This window comes from Contarinia nasturtii, unplaced genomic scaffold (genome assembly GCF_009176525.2).
Source record: "Contarinia nasturtii isolate CC-2019 unplaced genomic scaffold, AAFC_CNas_1.1 Cnas_scaffold_2861, whole genome shotgun sequence".
NCBI lineage: Eukaryota > Metazoa > Arthropoda > Insecta > Diptera > Cecidomyiidae > Contarinia > Contarinia nasturtii.
In genome coordinates, this window is record NW_022200178.1 from 879,401 (window position 1) to 896,510 (window position 17,110).

General features: G+C 33.9%; 5 protein-coding genes across 6 annotated transcripts; all 5 read left to right on the forward strand.

Moving 5' to 3' along the window:
- Positions 1-767: 767 nt before the first annotated feature.
- Positions 768-3,129, forward strand: LOC116349326 (mitochondrial ornithine transporter 1). Its single transcript, XM_031780714.1, has 7 exons — positions 768-868; positions 959-1,151; positions 1,865-2,062; positions 2,136-2,208; positions 2,338-2,437; positions 2,520-2,698; positions 2,786-3,129. Exons 2-7 carry the CDS (start codon positions 1,052-1,054, stop codon positions 3,075-3,077), a joined length of 942 nt encoding a protein of 313 aa, XP_031636574.1. The 5' UTR covers positions 768-868; positions 959-1,051; the 3' UTR covers positions 3,078-3,129.
- A 1,392-nt stretch (positions 3,130-4,521) lies between these two features.
- LOC116349379 lies at positions 4,522-8,209 on the forward strand. Of its 2 annotated transcripts, XR_004201904.1 has the most exons (6): positions 4,522-4,639; positions 4,818-4,996; positions 5,249-6,316; positions 6,409-7,261; positions 7,344-7,615; positions 7,850-8,209. XR_004201904.1 is itself a non-coding variant. In XM_031780780.1 (5 exons), the coding sequence occupies exons 2-5, from the start codon at positions 4,826-4,828 to the stop codon at positions 7,475-7,477; spliced, it is 2,226 nt and encodes a 741-aa protein (XP_031636640.1). In that variant the 5' UTR covers positions 4,522-4,639; positions 4,818-4,825; the 3' UTR covers positions 7,478-7,799. The 2 variants fall into 2 exon arrangements, 1 of the variants encoding a protein (XP_031636640.1); XM_031780780.1 differs by lacking the exon at positions 7,850-8,209 and having other exon boundaries at positions 7,344-7,799.
- A 520-nt stretch (positions 8,210-8,729) lies between these two features.
- On the forward strand, positions 8,730-12,420 carry LOC116349294. Its single transcript, XM_031780661.1, has 11 exons — positions 8,730-8,907; positions 8,983-9,081; positions 9,213-9,658; positions 9,712-9,964; positions 10,030-10,248; positions 10,322-10,346; positions 10,779-10,894; positions 11,022-11,120; positions 11,182-11,630; positions 11,710-11,959; positions 12,016-12,420. The coding sequence occupies exons 1-11, from the start codon at positions 8,815-8,817 to the stop codon at positions 12,238-12,240; spliced, it is 2,274 nt and encodes a 757-aa protein (XP_031636521.1). The 5' UTR covers positions 8,730-8,814; the 3' UTR covers positions 12,241-12,420.
- A 502-nt stretch (positions 12,421-12,922) lies between these two features.
- Positions 12,923-14,245, forward strand: LOC116349295 (odorant receptor 24a). The gene is made up of 5 exons (XM_031780662.1): positions 12,923-13,173; positions 13,235-13,314; positions 13,382-13,565; positions 13,642-14,017; positions 14,099-14,245. The coding sequence occupies exons 1-5, from the start codon at positions 12,923-12,925 to the stop codon at positions 14,243-14,245; spliced, it is 1,038 nt and encodes a 345-aa protein (XP_031636522.1).
- LOC116349328 (prostatic acid phosphatase-like) lies at positions 13,742-17,104 on the forward strand. The gene is made up of 10 exons (XM_031780716.1): positions 13,742-14,017; positions 14,099-14,197; positions 14,274-14,426; positions 14,574-15,126; positions 15,225-15,300; positions 15,382-15,404; positions 15,832-15,957; positions 16,024-16,316; positions 16,428-16,683; positions 16,742-17,104. The coding sequence occupies exons 4-10, from the start codon at positions 14,980-14,982 to the stop codon at positions 16,955-16,957; spliced, it is 1,137 nt and encodes a 378-aa protein (XP_031636576.1). The 5' UTR covers positions 13,742-14,017; positions 14,099-14,197; positions 14,274-14,426; positions 14,574-14,979; the 3' UTR covers positions 16,958-17,104.
- Positions 17,105-17,110: the final 6 nt, after the last annotated feature.

The following is a 17,110-nucleotide window of genomic DNA, read 5'->3' on the forward strand; positions in this document are numbered from 1 at the left end:
TTATCGAATCGGCAATTAACGAATGAAAAAAAAGTAGCTAAAAAATTATAATTAATCCTATGGAGAACAAAAAAAAAACTACACACAACAATAAAAAAAAAACAAAATCAATAATATGTAATAACACACACTTAGAAATCATACAACTTGAAGATTTATTATTATATAATAGAAAAATTACTATTCTGCAAGCACTCAAGACACGTTTCACACGTATAATATACAATCACTCGTCAAATCTTATCAAACTTATATAGATGAAAGTAATAACAAAACAAAGAAAAAAAATTAATGAAAAAAAAGCAAATGACAATCTCTTTAATAAATCTCTTGTTTACATGTTATCTCTTTGAAATTATTGAATTATTGCAAATTTTAAATGAAAAAAGAAAGAAGAAATGAAAGAAGATGAAAAAAAATCATTTATTAAATATATTAATTCCAATTTATTCTTATTCAAATTTAAATTATTATTGACAGTTATTAACTTATTTCATTAGAATTGAATTTCATTAATAAAAAAAAAAATCAGTCAGTTTTATCAGCTCTTAATTTTTATTGTGGTTTTATTTTCCAAATTTTTTTCCCAACGAAACGAACTTCTAGGCTGCCGTTTAACTTGTTTATATTCAGCACATTCGATTTGTTGTGAATAAATGTACTGTCTGTCAATAACTGTTTCCATCTAGATGGCGCATTGCTTATTGACATTGACGTATCTATGAATCTTTGGTTGCGACACATGATATTTATTTACATCAGTCGTAATGTCAAGCAGAGACATGTGTTAAGCGAACCGTTTGTTGTATGCTGTCGGAAGGCAACTTTTTTGTTTTTATCAATTCTCAATGAGTCCGTCTTATCTATGGTATTGCAAATAAAAGCTACCCAGAAAAATATTTACACATAGTTCCGTAATTCAAGTCATTTGTTGCACACTTTTATTTATAATATTTAGATTTTTACGCGACACATCTTTCTTCGTATATACGGAAATTTTTGTACAGTGTAAATAAGTTTGCGTCAGTAGTTTTGAACAGTATAGATAAAAATGTTGGAAACAACTGGTGAAGCGGGCCCTGCAACACAAGTTAAGGAAAATGGAGCACATTTTAAAGCAGGCCTGATTGATTTCACGGCTGGGTCGTTGGGTAAGTTTAAGCGATTTATCATGAAATTCCAGTGAGAATATACATTATGTATGACATTCTATTATGCCTAAGGGTCTCGGACCAAATTACCGACCCACTCGCTCGAAAAATCGGGAAAATAAAACTTTTCTTTTCTTTCGATTTCAGTTTGAATAAATTAAAAAGAGAAAAAACTATTACCAAAAGTTAAGAAAATATTGACTCAATTGAAAAGAATTTAAATAAACGTTTAAAAAACTACGTCTTATATTCTGATATTTTTTCAACAATTATTTGCTATTGTTTCAAATTTTTTATATGAATTTGATTGACTGAACGTGCTTGATCCACACATACATTTATACTTCACAGAAATATTGGTTTTCTTCTTCAAGTCGAATATCGCCACATCTGTAAGCAGTACACATGTCACTGTGCCGATTTCATGAGTAATAATATTAATACTTTTGCTATGCGATCTCAACACCCTTATTTAATAACTTAAAATGCATCTTCTCCAGTACGTCTTTTTTTGGTTTAAGTCTAATTGGACTAATTTACATTTTTCCCGGAATTGTGATGAAATATTCAATATCTGTGTGTTGTTGATTCTTGAAATGTTAAATTACAATCGGGAAGCTGGGAATTTACATCGTTCTTGAAGAAATTTCCCATCTGCCTTATTTATTTATTCATGCTTGTTGTTCAATTCCTTTCGTCTAATTTTTCTATAGGGGGAATCGCGCTCGTGTATGTGTCTCAGCCACTAGACACGGTTAAAGTAAAAATGCAGTCATTTCCAACGCTGTACAAAAACATGGGCGATTGTTTACTGGAAACATTTAAAACGGACGGAATCTATCGTGGTTTATATGCCGGCACATTACCTTCAATTGTTGCAAATGTAGCTGAAAATTCCATCCTATTTGCTGGTAAAATGCAAAAGCATGCTATTAGTCACGTGATTTAAAGAAAACTAATCTCAGATCTGTTGTTTTTGTAAAGGCTATGGCGTGTGTCAAAAATTCATTGCAAATATTGAAGGTCACAAAAGCGTTGATGAACTTTCATCGCTCAGGTAAATTCAATTAAAAGAACAGACACGACATGTAATTAGACTAATTTGTTGGTTGTATTGAATTCCGAAATGCACGGAAAATGTGATGTATTAACACGTGATTTATATATTTTATTACATGAACATCAGTAATGCCTGTGCCGGTGTGATTGCATCGTTTTTTTCATCGTTCACGTTGTGTCCCACTGAACTTGTAAAATGCAAATTACAATCGCTGCGAGAAGTATCGGTAATTATGCATACAAAGATTAACTAATTATTCGGAGATTTTAACAGTTTTAGCAATTTTACAAATGATTTGACATTTTCAGAATAATGCGAAACAAACAGAAGTAAAACACATTACACCATTCCAATTGACGCGTCAAATTTTCAAGCAGGAAGGCATTTTGGGATTTTATAGAGGCTTGGGTCCAACTATGGCACGTGAGATGCCAGGCTATTTTTGTTTCTTCGGCGGTTATGAGGGTACGAGGGAATTATTACGGAAGTAAGCTCAATTCAATTTTATTATTATTCCCTTCCCTGAGAATATGGTAATGACGCGGTACTAACACAAATTTCATTTACAAAATAGACCGGACCAGAAGAAGGATGAAATTGGATTATTGCGTACAATGGCCGCTGGGTCGGTTGGCGGAATATGCCTTTGGACAGCAATTTTTCCAGCTGATGTGATAAAGAGTCGAGTACAAATTGGTAATATCAAAACGAATATGTTTATAATGGGCATGAAGATTGCACGAACCGAGGGCATTGGTGCCTTATATTGCGGACTAAAGCCAACTATTATACGTACCATACCAGCAACTGCCGTACTTTTTGTTGTATATGAATATTCAAAAAAATTTATGACACAAATATTTTAGACAAACGTGCACTTTTGTGCAAAATAAACGATTTTTTGTTTTTGTTTTGAAATTTCGTGTGTGTTTTACTTTCACTTGCTTGGTGGCACTTTTTTTTCTTCTTTCTTGTCAGCTGCACCGTTGGGAATCATGATGACGCACATATTTTCAACAACAATAATTTGGTATTCTCGTGTGGAAAAGGCGAGGCATTATCTACTTCACACGACTTTTTTACTCTTACCGGGTACCAGCACATTTATTATCAGCCATTCCACTTTTTTCGGTTTTGTTTTTCATCAATTCCCAAATGGGATGGAAATTGAAAGTGCAAAGACCGAATTACAACCAAAAAAATAAATTCACCCGAAAAGCAGATAACTAAAACGATACTGAAATATGCCTCTGTTGATAACACCACATATTTGCCAAACAATATAATTGAACGTTGAACACATTCGCCACTTTTGATGCCGACAAGGAAACTTCGTTATTGTCAAGCTGATTGCGATTATACACATTTGCGTACAGCTAGAGTTTTTCAAGTTATCGGATGCAATTACATGGCGCATTCGAATGATTGTATTGAAAACAAATTGAAAACAAAAACATTTTTGTTGGTTTGGTGACAAGGTTGACATCATTTTCATGGAAAAATAAAAAATTACAGTATTATTTTGAAAACAAAAAAGCATCTAACCCAACGGACAAATATGTAACGTTTTTAGGACATTTTAACGTTAAAAAATGTAACGCTTTGGCCCGGTTTAGTGGTCATTTCCGTGTCAAATGGAACGTAGATTTTGTGTGTAGTTTCCAGTATATTTACAACTTCCAATGGAATGATTCGTTCCACTTGTTTACTACCATACAAAAACATACTCTGACCGTATAATATGATCGCCACCCAATATGTGTATTGTACGTTAAGTTTTTGTATTTCAAATTTAATGATTTATTTACCACAAGAAAATCCATTCTCTGCAAACAAATTAGATTTGAGTGATTTGATTTAATTTTCTGCAGAAGAATTTTTTTTCAAACGGCACTTGGCATTTATTTTTTTAAATACTTTCGTATTCATGAACGTATATGAATTTCGAATTTCGAAATCTGAAAGACATTCGAATTGAATTTGACAGTTGCCGTTCAACCATCGTCACTTTGAAAAAAGATGCAAACATCATAATTTTGTTTACATTTTAAAATGTGCTTTGTTTTGAGAATGCATCGTGGATTTTTCGTTCAAACAAACAGAATTCTTTCTTCTAATTTCAACGTAGATATTGTGAATTTGCAAAGAATAGATTTATTCACGGTGAATTTTGTGCTTGCTCTTGTTTTGTTTTTAAAATAACAGAACATTTCCAAAGTCACACAGTAAGAAATCAAAGCGGCATTACAGTGTATTTTGTATCGAATTGATAGGAAGTTCATTTTATTTGTGTGGAAGTGTATTCTTCATTTTATATGGCTTTGTTGTGTGAATTTGACTGTGTATTAACTTCGAATTTGATGCCATTGGATTTTTGACTGTCAGAATATTGCGAATCGAATTCAGTTTAGCGAAAAATCCTCACAAGGCAAGTTGATTTAAACTGTTTGGCCATTCAATCATTGTTATTGTTGTACTCTCTATTGTGTGTGTTTTGTGCTTTGAAATTGCGATTTGACGTTGTGTGTAGCCTTCAATTGTTTATATAATTATTTAACGCATTTTTTCTTTCTTTTTTCCGTTTTTTTTTTTAAATTTTGAAATAGACTGCAAAATGGGTCGCCACAAGGCAGCAGATCCAAACGCCGACCAAAGGTGTATAAAGCAAGGACTGCCATCAATTATCCGAGAACGATATCGCGATGTTATTATCGCGATCATTTCTATTCTGTCTATCAAAGCAACGAAAATTGCGTGCCTGGCATCATTACTCTTTCTCATGAAAGTAAGTTCAAAAATTTCATTTGTTTCAGTTTTTTGCTTTGAATAAAAAAAACATCAACTTTTTTTTTAATATTTCATCATAAATTCATCATATCATCCGAATGATTTTTCATTTCAATTCTTCGCTAATGACAATCAAATTCAATTTTTCGATATTATTTCATCATTTTCTATACGCAATTTACGGGCGATATTTTGCACTATTGTATTTGCATGAATTGATTCGATTGTTTGTTCGTTTGTTTGTGAATAGGTGAATGAAGCTGTTGATCACTTTGATGATGAATTTTTTGTATGGGATGATGGATCCAGCATGATTAAACGTTGTTTTAAGGCAGTACTACGTGACAACATCGGCAAAGTCTTTCTTATGCTACCGGATTTTCGACAGTTGGTAGACGCTGCTAGAATCGATTGGCCCACCAATGGTGGATTTGGTAATAGTTTCAAGTACTTGTATGAACAATACGAAGACAACGTTCGAACAAACTTGAAAACGCATTGCGAATCCCGTTTAAGAAAATTTTTCAAGCTAAAGACATTCCAGCTCAATGACAATGCAATTCGGTATAACTACTTTAACAACTTGTACGGCTCGCCCAATGAATTGCCATATTACGATGAAACTGACATCAAAAATGCCGTTAACTACGCATATCATCGGAAAGACAACACGAGTGACGATGTTGAGCGACAGCTTCGATTGGGCGAGTTGTTGGATGAGCTACGTTGGTTAGGTGCACCAGAAGATTGCAACATTAAAGAATATGTCAGCGAAAATTGGTTCCATTCGATTCGTATGTGGATACATATTCAACGTGAAATCCAATGGTATCACAATGAGTACAAATGTCGTCGTGATGCACCACAAATTAAAAATTTTGTCGTTGTACCAATGTGCAGTTTCCAACGTCGTCACATTCGCATCGATACCGACGCATTGTACACCATCCTAGCCAGTGTAAAATTGGTGCCATTGAAGTGCGGTTTGAAAAAACGCAAAGATAAAACGACCAATTCGATCAACATAACGAGCAACGAATTCCGCAGAAATAAAATCTTAAGTTGGAATCTGTTTTTCAATGTGGAAAAAGTTCAACAACTGGTACATTTCAAAAAGTATTTCGATTTCCAAATTTGTTCGGACGGTGTGTCTGTTTCGATGATGTACAAAAAGCCAAAATTACCACCACTCGAAATAAGTGATGCTGAAATCATGAAAATGTACAAAGGGAACAAATTGAAGTATGCTATTGGCTGTGACCCGGGCATGAAAACCTGGAACGCTTCAGTGCGTCGTGATTTGGATACCAAAGAAGAGGTAAATTCAATTTTTCATAATGAATGAAAGTGATTGATATTGTGATTGTGATTGTGAATACAATGTCGTTTTTGTTGTTATCATTTTGTTAGGTGAATTTGCGCATATCCAGCAAACGGTATCACTGGGATGCGAAACAAGGCCGACGTAATGCAAAAGCCGAACGAATCACCCGATTATTTACATACGACGAGAAAGCTGATCGCAATCGAGTTGCAGCGACTCTGGGTACAATGCCATCGCCAAGAGAAACATCATGGCGCTCGTATATTGAACATCGACTACGAGTTATGAATGATGGCATTGAAACGTACACGTGTAAGCAATATGCACGCTTGGGATTGGACAAGCATATCGACTCGGTTCGTGCGATCGACAAAACGGCTTGCAAACTGACACGCAATCAACCATCAATTTTCTACATGGGAGCCAGTGGATCCACACCAGCCAACTCACCGATCAAAATCAAAAAACACGTGCGATGCCCAGGCACTCGCAAACTGATTGCAGCCATAATGAAACGTGGAAATTGTATCGTTCGGATGGTCGATGAGTATATGACATCACAACATTGCCCATTGTGTTTCAAGCGATTTCCACAAGAAACTCGACGTGATCGATACAAGAAATGTGTGGGTTGTGTACCAAATCCAATTGTTGGACTACCACGAACCATCGTAACCAATGTGAGCAAACGATTACTACAAATGCGACGAACAATTGAACGAATGTGGCGCGAGATGCGTGATATAGGCGATGTCATTGCTGCAACTCTTCGAGATGGACCGAATGCAGGTCGTTTGGTGTCAAAGAAGCAACGCTTCTTCAAAACATGGCTACCAAATGTTGCAAACGTTGAAATCGAGGGAGCTGCCGGAGCACAACCAACGCTCACAACTGTATGGCACCGTGATATCGCAGCAGCGAAGCTGATCCTCTACAAAGGTATGCAATCAATTGAAATTGATACAAATTTTGAAGCAATTGTTATACATGTAATGTGTTTTTGTTATGTATCATTCGGTAGGTGAATGCGTGGTGTTCAAGCGGACAATTCATCCAAATGTACGGAGACCACGCCGTGTTGACAACAATCAGCCATTGCCGTTGTATCGAGGTCAGAATCAGAATGTCAACAATGGACATCTGCAGCCGCAGTAGTAGCAGCCCTCATTCAACAACATTCAAACAATACTAAATTTAGAAATTAGTTTATAACAATTATTTGTTAGTTCGCTAGGCTTGATTAAATTGTGGCCTTGCCAAAGTACGAGTACCTCTTGGTATAAATTGTACTCGGTAAGTGGAGTCTATTGCATATACAATAGCATAATGATGATTATGAATCAAGTCAATTTTTTCATATCAGTCTAATTGAATTGTGCTTTCTTTTCTTTTTTTCTTTCCATTGCGACGGTAAAATTGACTGAAACTACACACGAATGCTACCCCAAATTCGACCGTAAACTTGGGCCTGGTAATGGGTGATTTGCGCTAACAATTGTTCCTTGGGAATATCAACACTTTTTTTAGTATGAAATGAAAATATACCGTAGCCCATCTACTAACATTGTATATCATCATAAACATGAAGCACTAATAGTTTCAAAGTGTAAAGTGTACGATTTCAATTGATAAATAATCATCACTTTAGTATTGTAATTTACCATTACGTCACAATTTTAATGGAATATTGTTTCGAAGTAATTGTTCAAGGCCATATTTATGACGCAACGAATATAATTTTGTGCTGCGAACGAATGCAAAACAGAAGCCGGTTAATATCGTATTGGCCATATGTATGCATTAACAAGACTTACATTGTCTCTTTCTTGAGTTGATGCGAAAACTGGAATTAAAATACATATTCACATAATAAAATACCGTATAATAGTCCACTACCGTAGTCGGTAGTGGATTTGAAAAAAAAAGAATGGAAAAAATGTGGACTACTCATTTGCATATTGATCGATTTCGGACTGATAGAAATGGTTTTATGTCATTTAATATTTACAGGCACGTGCAATCAAAATCAATGTCGAAAATTAATTCATCACGTCGATTCAGTTCACTTGACTACAACTTCGTAGAAAAATAAATTGAATTTATAAAGCAATTGATATGAATCAATACAAACAGCAAAAATCATACTATCACAAAACGTACTCTGACATAATATCACACTGAATTACTCATTGAGTTTTAAATAGGTAAAGTTATGGGAGTTCAAATGAAATCAATTGGACTTGTTGAACTCGATTTGATTTGCCTCTGTTTATCTGAATACATTATTAAAAAGTATTGGTCAGTGAATTTTGTTTTGTATTTTTCTTTAATACATAAAAAGATGTTTATCAAGTATAAGTCGGACTCATTGTGTGACCTTTTATGAATTTTAGTTGAAAATGTGACACTGAATTATAAAGTCGTGTTTCTTTAAGCTGTGATTTTAAATTTCATGAAGCGTCATTCGATTTTGTTAATACATTGATTTAAAAATGATCATTTTGACAGTGTTTCTGCTGGGTTTTACATTAGTTAATTGTAACGTTGTGAATCCGACAGAAGATGAGTTGATATTTACGCAACTTGTGGGTATAAATAAATATAAATTTCACACGATTTCATCTTCACTAATTGAAAAAAATGCATTTTTTATCAAATAGATATTCCGGCATGGATCACGAACGATTCTAAGAACGTACGAAAATGATCCATACAAGGATGCTAAACATTGGCCGGAAGGTTTCGGACAGCTTACAAACGTAAGTTTTTCATTCATATTTTTTCAGTTGTAAGCAAAGGCTTCACACATCCAAATTTTCACAAATTTTTGAGAGTGAGAGATTCGTTTAATTTATTAAAGAATTTTTCTTAAAAAATACGATGTTTCCAGTTGGGCAAGCAACAGATGTATGAACTGGGAAAATATTTCCGCCGAAGATATGAAAACCTCCTCGGCGATGGATCTTATCACCCTGATAAGGTGTTTGTACTATCATCTGCCCGTGATCGAACCATGAACAGTGCGTCGTTGGTGTTGAGTGGTTTATTTCCGCCGCAAAATAATCAAATTTGGAATGAAGATTTGCTTTGGCAACCAATTCCTGTCAATACTATACCAAATGATGAAGACTATTTGCTCATTGCCGAAGGAGGTTGTGAGAGACATCAAAAATTGCTAAACGAATATCAACAAACGGATGAATTCAAAGCATTAATCGAAAAACATCGTGATTTATTCGAATATTTGGAAAAACATGCAGGCCAACCCATTCGAAACATCCAACAGTTAAAAGATCTTCAGAATGTGTTAGAAGTTGAAAAAGAAATGAATAAAACGTACGTTCACATTTCATTTTTGAAAGTTATAAAAACATTGTTTGAATTTACAGGCTTCCTGAATGGACACAAAGTGTTCTTATACCCGGAGGACCGTTCGAGAAACTGGCTGAATCCTGGCTGGTTATTACCTCTGCAACAACCGAATTGAAAAGACTGAAATCTGGTTTTCTGCTTCGAGAGATTATGGATCGTTTCAAAAGTAAAACTCTTTCAACTCTATCACCGGATCGCTCCTTTTGGCTCTATTCGGCCCACGATGTCACAATCACTGGGATATTGAACAGTCTTGGTGTTTTCCACAATGTATACCGACCGTTTGATGCATTTAATTATATCAATTTTTAATACATTTTCTAACCATTTCTTAGGTACATATACCACCGTATGCATCGAGCCTGCTTTGTGAGCTGTACAAATCCAACGATAGTTTCTATATTCAATTATTCTACAGAAAATCAAATGAAGAAAATCCAACGCCACTGAATATTCCAAATTGCGGCACAAAATGTCCCATCGATAAATTTTATGAATTATTTGATGACATTTTACCAACCGATTTCGAAACAGAATGTCTGCCATCAAACGAATAGGGCGAGATATTAATAAAATAAGAATAAATTTTTATTGTTAAACTCATAGTCATGTTTTTCTATTAAGCAGAAGACTTCGATTTTGGCCGGTACAGGTAAACCGACCAAAAATAACCAAAGGCCGACCAAATTCCTGATTCAAAATCTTTTATTTTACTTTTCATTTCAATGAGTTTCCAAAACTTTTCATATTTAGAAGTGAATATGATTTGAGTAATACAAACAGCAAAAAAATACATTTTATAGCAGCGTATATCAGAATCTTAAGTCGAACTGACAGCTCAATATTGTGTCATTCAATTTATTCAGTCTCGTGTTAGCGTTCAAACGATTCACACATTAAATAATATCGCTCTAACTGTTTCGTCTTTTATTTCAATAAAGCATAACTTTTTTACAGCACTGTCAGCTACGGGTAAATTCTAACATCGATTTCATGTGATATTTGTATATTTTTGCATTTTGATTTTGGTTCCATACAAAGAGATAAGATTTGTTTTTGGCTTCAGATTGGATCAAACTTTGTTAACTATCGATCATGCGGCCAATAATGTACTGGATAGTATTTTTGCTTTGTCTTTTTGAATTCGCCAATTGTAGTGGAGTGAATAAAACTGAAAATGAATTGATATTTTCTCAAATTGTAAGTAAAAAGAAAAAATATGTATATATATGTATTATGTAATATTATCTTCTGAAATCTCAGTAAAAGTACAAAAAATAAAATTGTTATCAAGTAATGATAATTTAATTAAGATTAAATTGACTAGATATTTCGGCATGGTGATCGTAATATTCAATTCACATACAAAAATGATCCATACAAAGACAAAGTAAATTGGCCTGAAGGTTTCGCGCAGCTTACGAATGTAAGTTGATTATGTAATGTGCACAGGAAATATAAACCGTTGAAACAAATCCAATTTTCAGTTAGGTAAACAGCGTGCATTCGAGCTTGGTCAATATTTTCGGCGAAGATATGAACAATTACTCGGAGATGGTTCTTATCATCCGGATAAAGTATACACCCTATCGTCTGCTTTCGATCGCACTATAAATTCCGCTTCGTTAGTTCTATCAGGCCTATTCCCTCCACAGGATAATCAAATCTGGAATAAAAACTTACTATGGCAACCCATTCCTGTATATTCTATACCAACCGCACAAGATAATTTTTTGATTTTCTCAAAGGGTGTATGTCCTCGGTATGAAAATGTACTGAAAGAATACCAACAAACAGCTGAAATTAAAGAAATATTGGACCAACACCAGGAGTTACTTCAATACTTGGAAACACATGCTGGACAACCGATACGCAATTTGGAACAGGTTAAAAATCTTTGGGGCACTTTGAACGTTGAACATATGATGAACAAAACGTAGATATTCTTCCTTTCATTTTCATGACTTTTAATAGTTCAACGACTTTTCAAGTAAAATGTTTCACATGTCATACAGATTACCCGAATGGACGCAAAAACTATTCATACCTGGCGGAGATTTTAATTACTTGAATGATTACTGGTATAAAATACTCAGCAATACTGCTGAACTTAAGAAGTTGAGGCCGGGATTTCTTCTTAAAGAAATACTAGAACGTTTTCAAAATAAAACTCGTTCAACCTTGACACCAGACCTCTTATTATATATGTATAGCGGTCATGAGACAACATTAGTCACTATGTTAAATTCTCTTGGACTTTTTGAGGTATTCTTTTTTATACAATTGTCAACTGAACTGCTCTAATTTTCGAATTATTTCAGGGTCAAATTCCACCGTATTCATCATGTCTTCTGTTTGAATTGTATAAGTCGAGTGATGATTATTATGTTCAATTATTCTACAGAAAATCAAATGAAGAAAATCCAGTGCCATTGAATTTTCCAAATTGTGGCACAAAGTGCTCGTTAGATCGTTTATTCGAATTATACAGAGACATTTTGCCATCTGATCCCGAAACCGAATGTAAACTGCAAAATGAGCAGTAATCATAAATATAAAGTGTATTATTAAAGAGAAAGGAACAAGTGAAGTCGAATTTCTAGTCTCTTTTACTAGCATTAATATGCACATTTAAAGTTGACAGAAAAGTCACTTTTTTACCAACTCTGTTGAAAGAAACCCTCAAACAGCATTCAAAAATAAACAACTATGAAACAATGGTAAAATTCGTCTAATTTATTTGTATTGTGTATCGCTATGGCGTCTACGATAATTTTCAAAATTATAGACGAATTTAAATCAAAACGATAACACATTCGATATGCTTTGTTTTCTATAACAATTGAAAAGACACAAATTAAGCAATTATTTCATAAATTCCTTCTTACACAACATGTCCGGTTATGATATGGCCTTTAAGTGAAACTGAAAATTTGCTGAAGAAATTTTCTTTATTTTCTCTGTATTAAAACGCCCATTTCCAGCCCAAATAAAAACTTTTTGTTGATGATTGTTTACAGATACGTATTTTAAACCATACAATTAGCCATCCTACCTTGTCATTAATCCATTTTGAAAACTTTTTTCAATTTCTTCACAATTTTTCACTGAAAATAGTTTGAAGAAAAATTGAATTTTCATTTTGTATATAAAAGAAGTCAACTTTTCTGTATTTCATCACAGTTATTTTGAAGATTTTCTCAGCTACATCAAAATAAACGAGAAAAAATGTTCATCAGCAAAGAAACGACGGACAATCATTTGTCGCAAAAGGATTTCTTTCGAACGGCACGCATTTTCTTACGAATTTTCGGCATTTGGCCAATGAAACAAGGTCCTTTACCAATTTTATTTTACATCAATTTCATATCACTTTTTTTTACGGCCATATTCGGTGTTGCACATGGTTTTGCGAATTTGAACAATTTGTATTTGGCATTGGAATCATTTTGTGGCAGTGCTTTTGAGTTGATTTCATGGTAAGAATTGAATTCAATCTCTGTATTTCAACGAAATGATTTTTCTAAAATGTTGATGTAGGACAAAATTGGCAGTTGTATTTTATTATCGCAATGAACTCGGTGTTGTTTTGCGAACACTTCTTGAATATTATACACAAGGTATGAGGTGTTGCACATTTTTCAAAAGATGAAAATATTTTAAAATAAATATGGAATTCAATTATAGATTACAGAAAGGAGGAGATTGCTATTTATCGTCGAGTCATTCTCTATACAATGTTTTCAACCGTGTTACTTGCATCCGGTGGTCTTACAACGTGTACGCTTTATGTCTTTACACCGATTTTCAAGAATTTATTTTACTTTTTCACCGGTCAACCGTTGATAAGAGAGCAGCCTTTTCAAGCGGTGTAAGTGTTCAACGTATTATATTCAAACGGCAATTCAGAGTCTAAGCATCTGCTTTTCGTTTCTTCACACAAAAAGTTATCCATTTATAGATCAATATACGGACAAAACATTTTTACCGTGCTTTTTGCACTTATCGCATGGTGGCTACTGTACTGCGATTGGTTTTAATGGTGTTGATAGCATTTTCATAACGGCATGCTTTCATATTGCCGCTCAATTTCAATTGAATGCGATGAAAATTCGCAATATCTTCAATCAAGTGGCAAGCAATGGCATTTTAACAAAAAACCAAAATCAACAATTACGAAACAAACTGATCGATGCCATTGCAGAGCAGGTCAAACTCTTTGAGCTAATCGACCTATTTATCAAAGTATTCACATCGATTATCCTATTGCATTTCATTTCTGTGGCGGTGATTATTGGCATCGGTTCGATTGATTTTCTCATCGTATGTTCATCGTTGTTTATGGAATTTTCTTCGTTTGAAGATGTGCATCATATATTTTGCTTTTATTGAAATTTATTTCAGGCACCTGGATTGGATAAAATCTTATACGCTGTTTATATATTAACCGTTGCGATACAGTCGTATGCTTATGCTTATGCAGGAAATCAAATCAGTGAACATGTTGAATATTCCATAAAAGCAAAGATTTGGGTCAATAATAATAAATGAATGGTTTCTTTTATGTGATATTCTTTAGAGTTTGGACATATGGAAAGCTGTATGGGAAGCAAACTGGCATTATATCGATATAAATAATCAAAAGATGATTGCCATGTTAATACTCAGAGGTCGAAAGGCTAAACTAATAAGGGTACCATTTTTCGAAGTCACTTTAAACGCATATACAAAGGTACATCATATAGAGCACACTTTTGAAACAACAAATTTCCCTTTTCTTACGATACATTTTCCCAGTCTCAACTTCGTCCCTTTCTCTCTCTCTCTCTCTTTCTCTCTCTCTCTCTCTCTCTACCCCTCACCCTCGTTTTCTCTCTAGATTATGAGTACCGCTGGATCTTATATCACACTGCTTAATAATATGCTACAAAATTAGATTGTACGCATAGTGTCATGATAAATAGTCACTGCACAGATAGCGTCAATAACATTTATCAAAGACTACGCAAGCTCATGTCGAATAAAAATAAGAAATATCTATTTCGAACGCATCGCTTCCTGTGTGATAGCTTGAAGAAGTTGAATGGCCAATGGAAAATGAGCAAAACCTCTTATCATTACTCTTCTAATGTGATAAGCAAACCAACGCAATAAAACACAACAATAGTCTGGTTAAAATGTTACTTTTAATTTGATACTCAATAAACCTACACGCTGTATAATCAACAAATATTAATTTTCTGAATTGCTTTTGAAATAAATTGAATTCTAAATCAAATTGAAACATGAAGTGTTTACGGTTCAAAATTTTCATGCTTTTGCTAATGGGAAATCCAACATACGTATTTTGTTCGACAAATAATATTGCATTGGATTATGTGAAATCACTTGAGTTTAACACAAGCGGCGACACATTGATATTTGCACATGTTGTAAGTAAAAATAATAAAATAACATTTTGCCATCCTAACGTTGGTTCTATCGTCATTTCACTCAGTGAGTAATACTCACAAATTCTTTTTTCGAATAGATATACAGACATGGTGACAGAAACATAAACAAAATATACCCCAACGATCCATATGCTGATGAGAGCTATTGGCAAGGTTGATTCCGCCAGTTTCATTCATTTTTTGTTTTTCATTCAATAACTAATTTGCTATGATATTATTTCTTTTCGTTTGAAGGTGGATTTGGCCAATTAACTCACGTAAGTTTTTCATTCAAACCACCAAATAACAATCTGAAAATCAATTTTTTATAAACTTATTTCCACGGCTTTCGAAACTTTCAAACTTTTGTTGTCACATTTGTGAAGAAATAGTTTGAAGCAAGCAACCTCAATTGATGTTGTTTATTGAAAGATGGTAATAAAACGGTGGATCAAATATCTTTAAACTCATAAGAAACTTGTGTGAACTAAAAAAGAGCGAAATAGTTCGAAAACTCCTTAAAAAGTGAACTTTTTGTGTTTCAAAAACAAACAAACAACTCCAATTCGATTGAACACCAAAAACTGAAATAAACGAAAAGTGGTTGCGTGCTTGGTGTACATATTGTAGAATTTTCCATTTGTTCTAACTGTGCATTACGAAAAATCCTTTAATGGGCAATTATAATTTTCAACACATTAACAGGCTGGCAAAATGCGACATTTTAAGTTGGGACAATTTTTTCGCCGACGTTATGGTAAATTGCTTGCAGACGGATATTCGCCGAAAAAAGTTTATGTCGAAGCAAGTGACGTGGATAGAACCATTGCCGTATGTTCATATTTAAATGATTATTGTTAAAGGCACGCATGCAATTTATACTTTTTATTGTAATAGAGTGCTCTCGCAAACTTAGCCGGTATGTTTCCACCAAGCGAAACGGAAATTTGGAACGATGAATTGAATTGGCAACCAATTCCAGTCCATAAATGGATAATGAAAGAATGTGCCAAATATTATGTTGAAGTGCAAAAATATATGGATGAATCGTCTGAAGTGCGACGCATTTATACCGAATATGCCGACCATTTTGCATACTGGTCAAAGATGTGCGGACTGAATATCACAACAATTGACGATGTTTATGTACTATATAATACACTTGTAGTTGAAACTGAGCATAATAAATCGTAAGCATTTCACATTTTTTCGAGTGTTTTTAAAGCATTTTCAAGAAAATATATACTACCACATCAACGAAAAGACTTTGAAAATTAATTCTTTTATTCAATTTTATGCAGACTACCAGATTGGGCAAAGCGAGCAATTGAACCGAATGGAGTAATGGAATATATAACACTATTTGACATTAAAATGTACGCGAACACCACAAAATTGGCCAGACTGCATTCGGGATTCATTCTTAAGGAAATTCTTCAGCGATTTTCTCAAAAAATAAACTCAACATTGAAACCGGATCGTGACCGTTTACTATGGTTTCAATCCACCCACTATTATATCATAGCGAATCTTTTGAATAGTTTGGGACTTTTCGAGGTAATTATGAGTTGTGGTGAATGCGAAAATGTTACTCAAGTAAAATCGATCTTTCTAGAAACCTCATTTGCCACCATATGCATCAAGCTTGATTTTTGAACTATATAAACGCGACGGTGAACATTATATACAAATCTTTTATAAAAAATCCGAAGAAGAAATTCTTTCACCATTGAATATACCAAAATGTGGTACTAAATGCCCGCTGCAACAATTCTACATATTATACGACGAAATCATACCAGGCGACTTCGATTCTGAGTGCACATTGTAAAAACGAAGTTAAGCAGTTGATGACGAGCTTTGAAATGATTTAAATGTTTTTTTTTTGCATCTCAATATAGCATTTACTTGTTTTTAATCAAATATTATCGAAATTATTTCGACGAAATATATGACTTGGCAGTAATTTTTAAAGTGATAATTT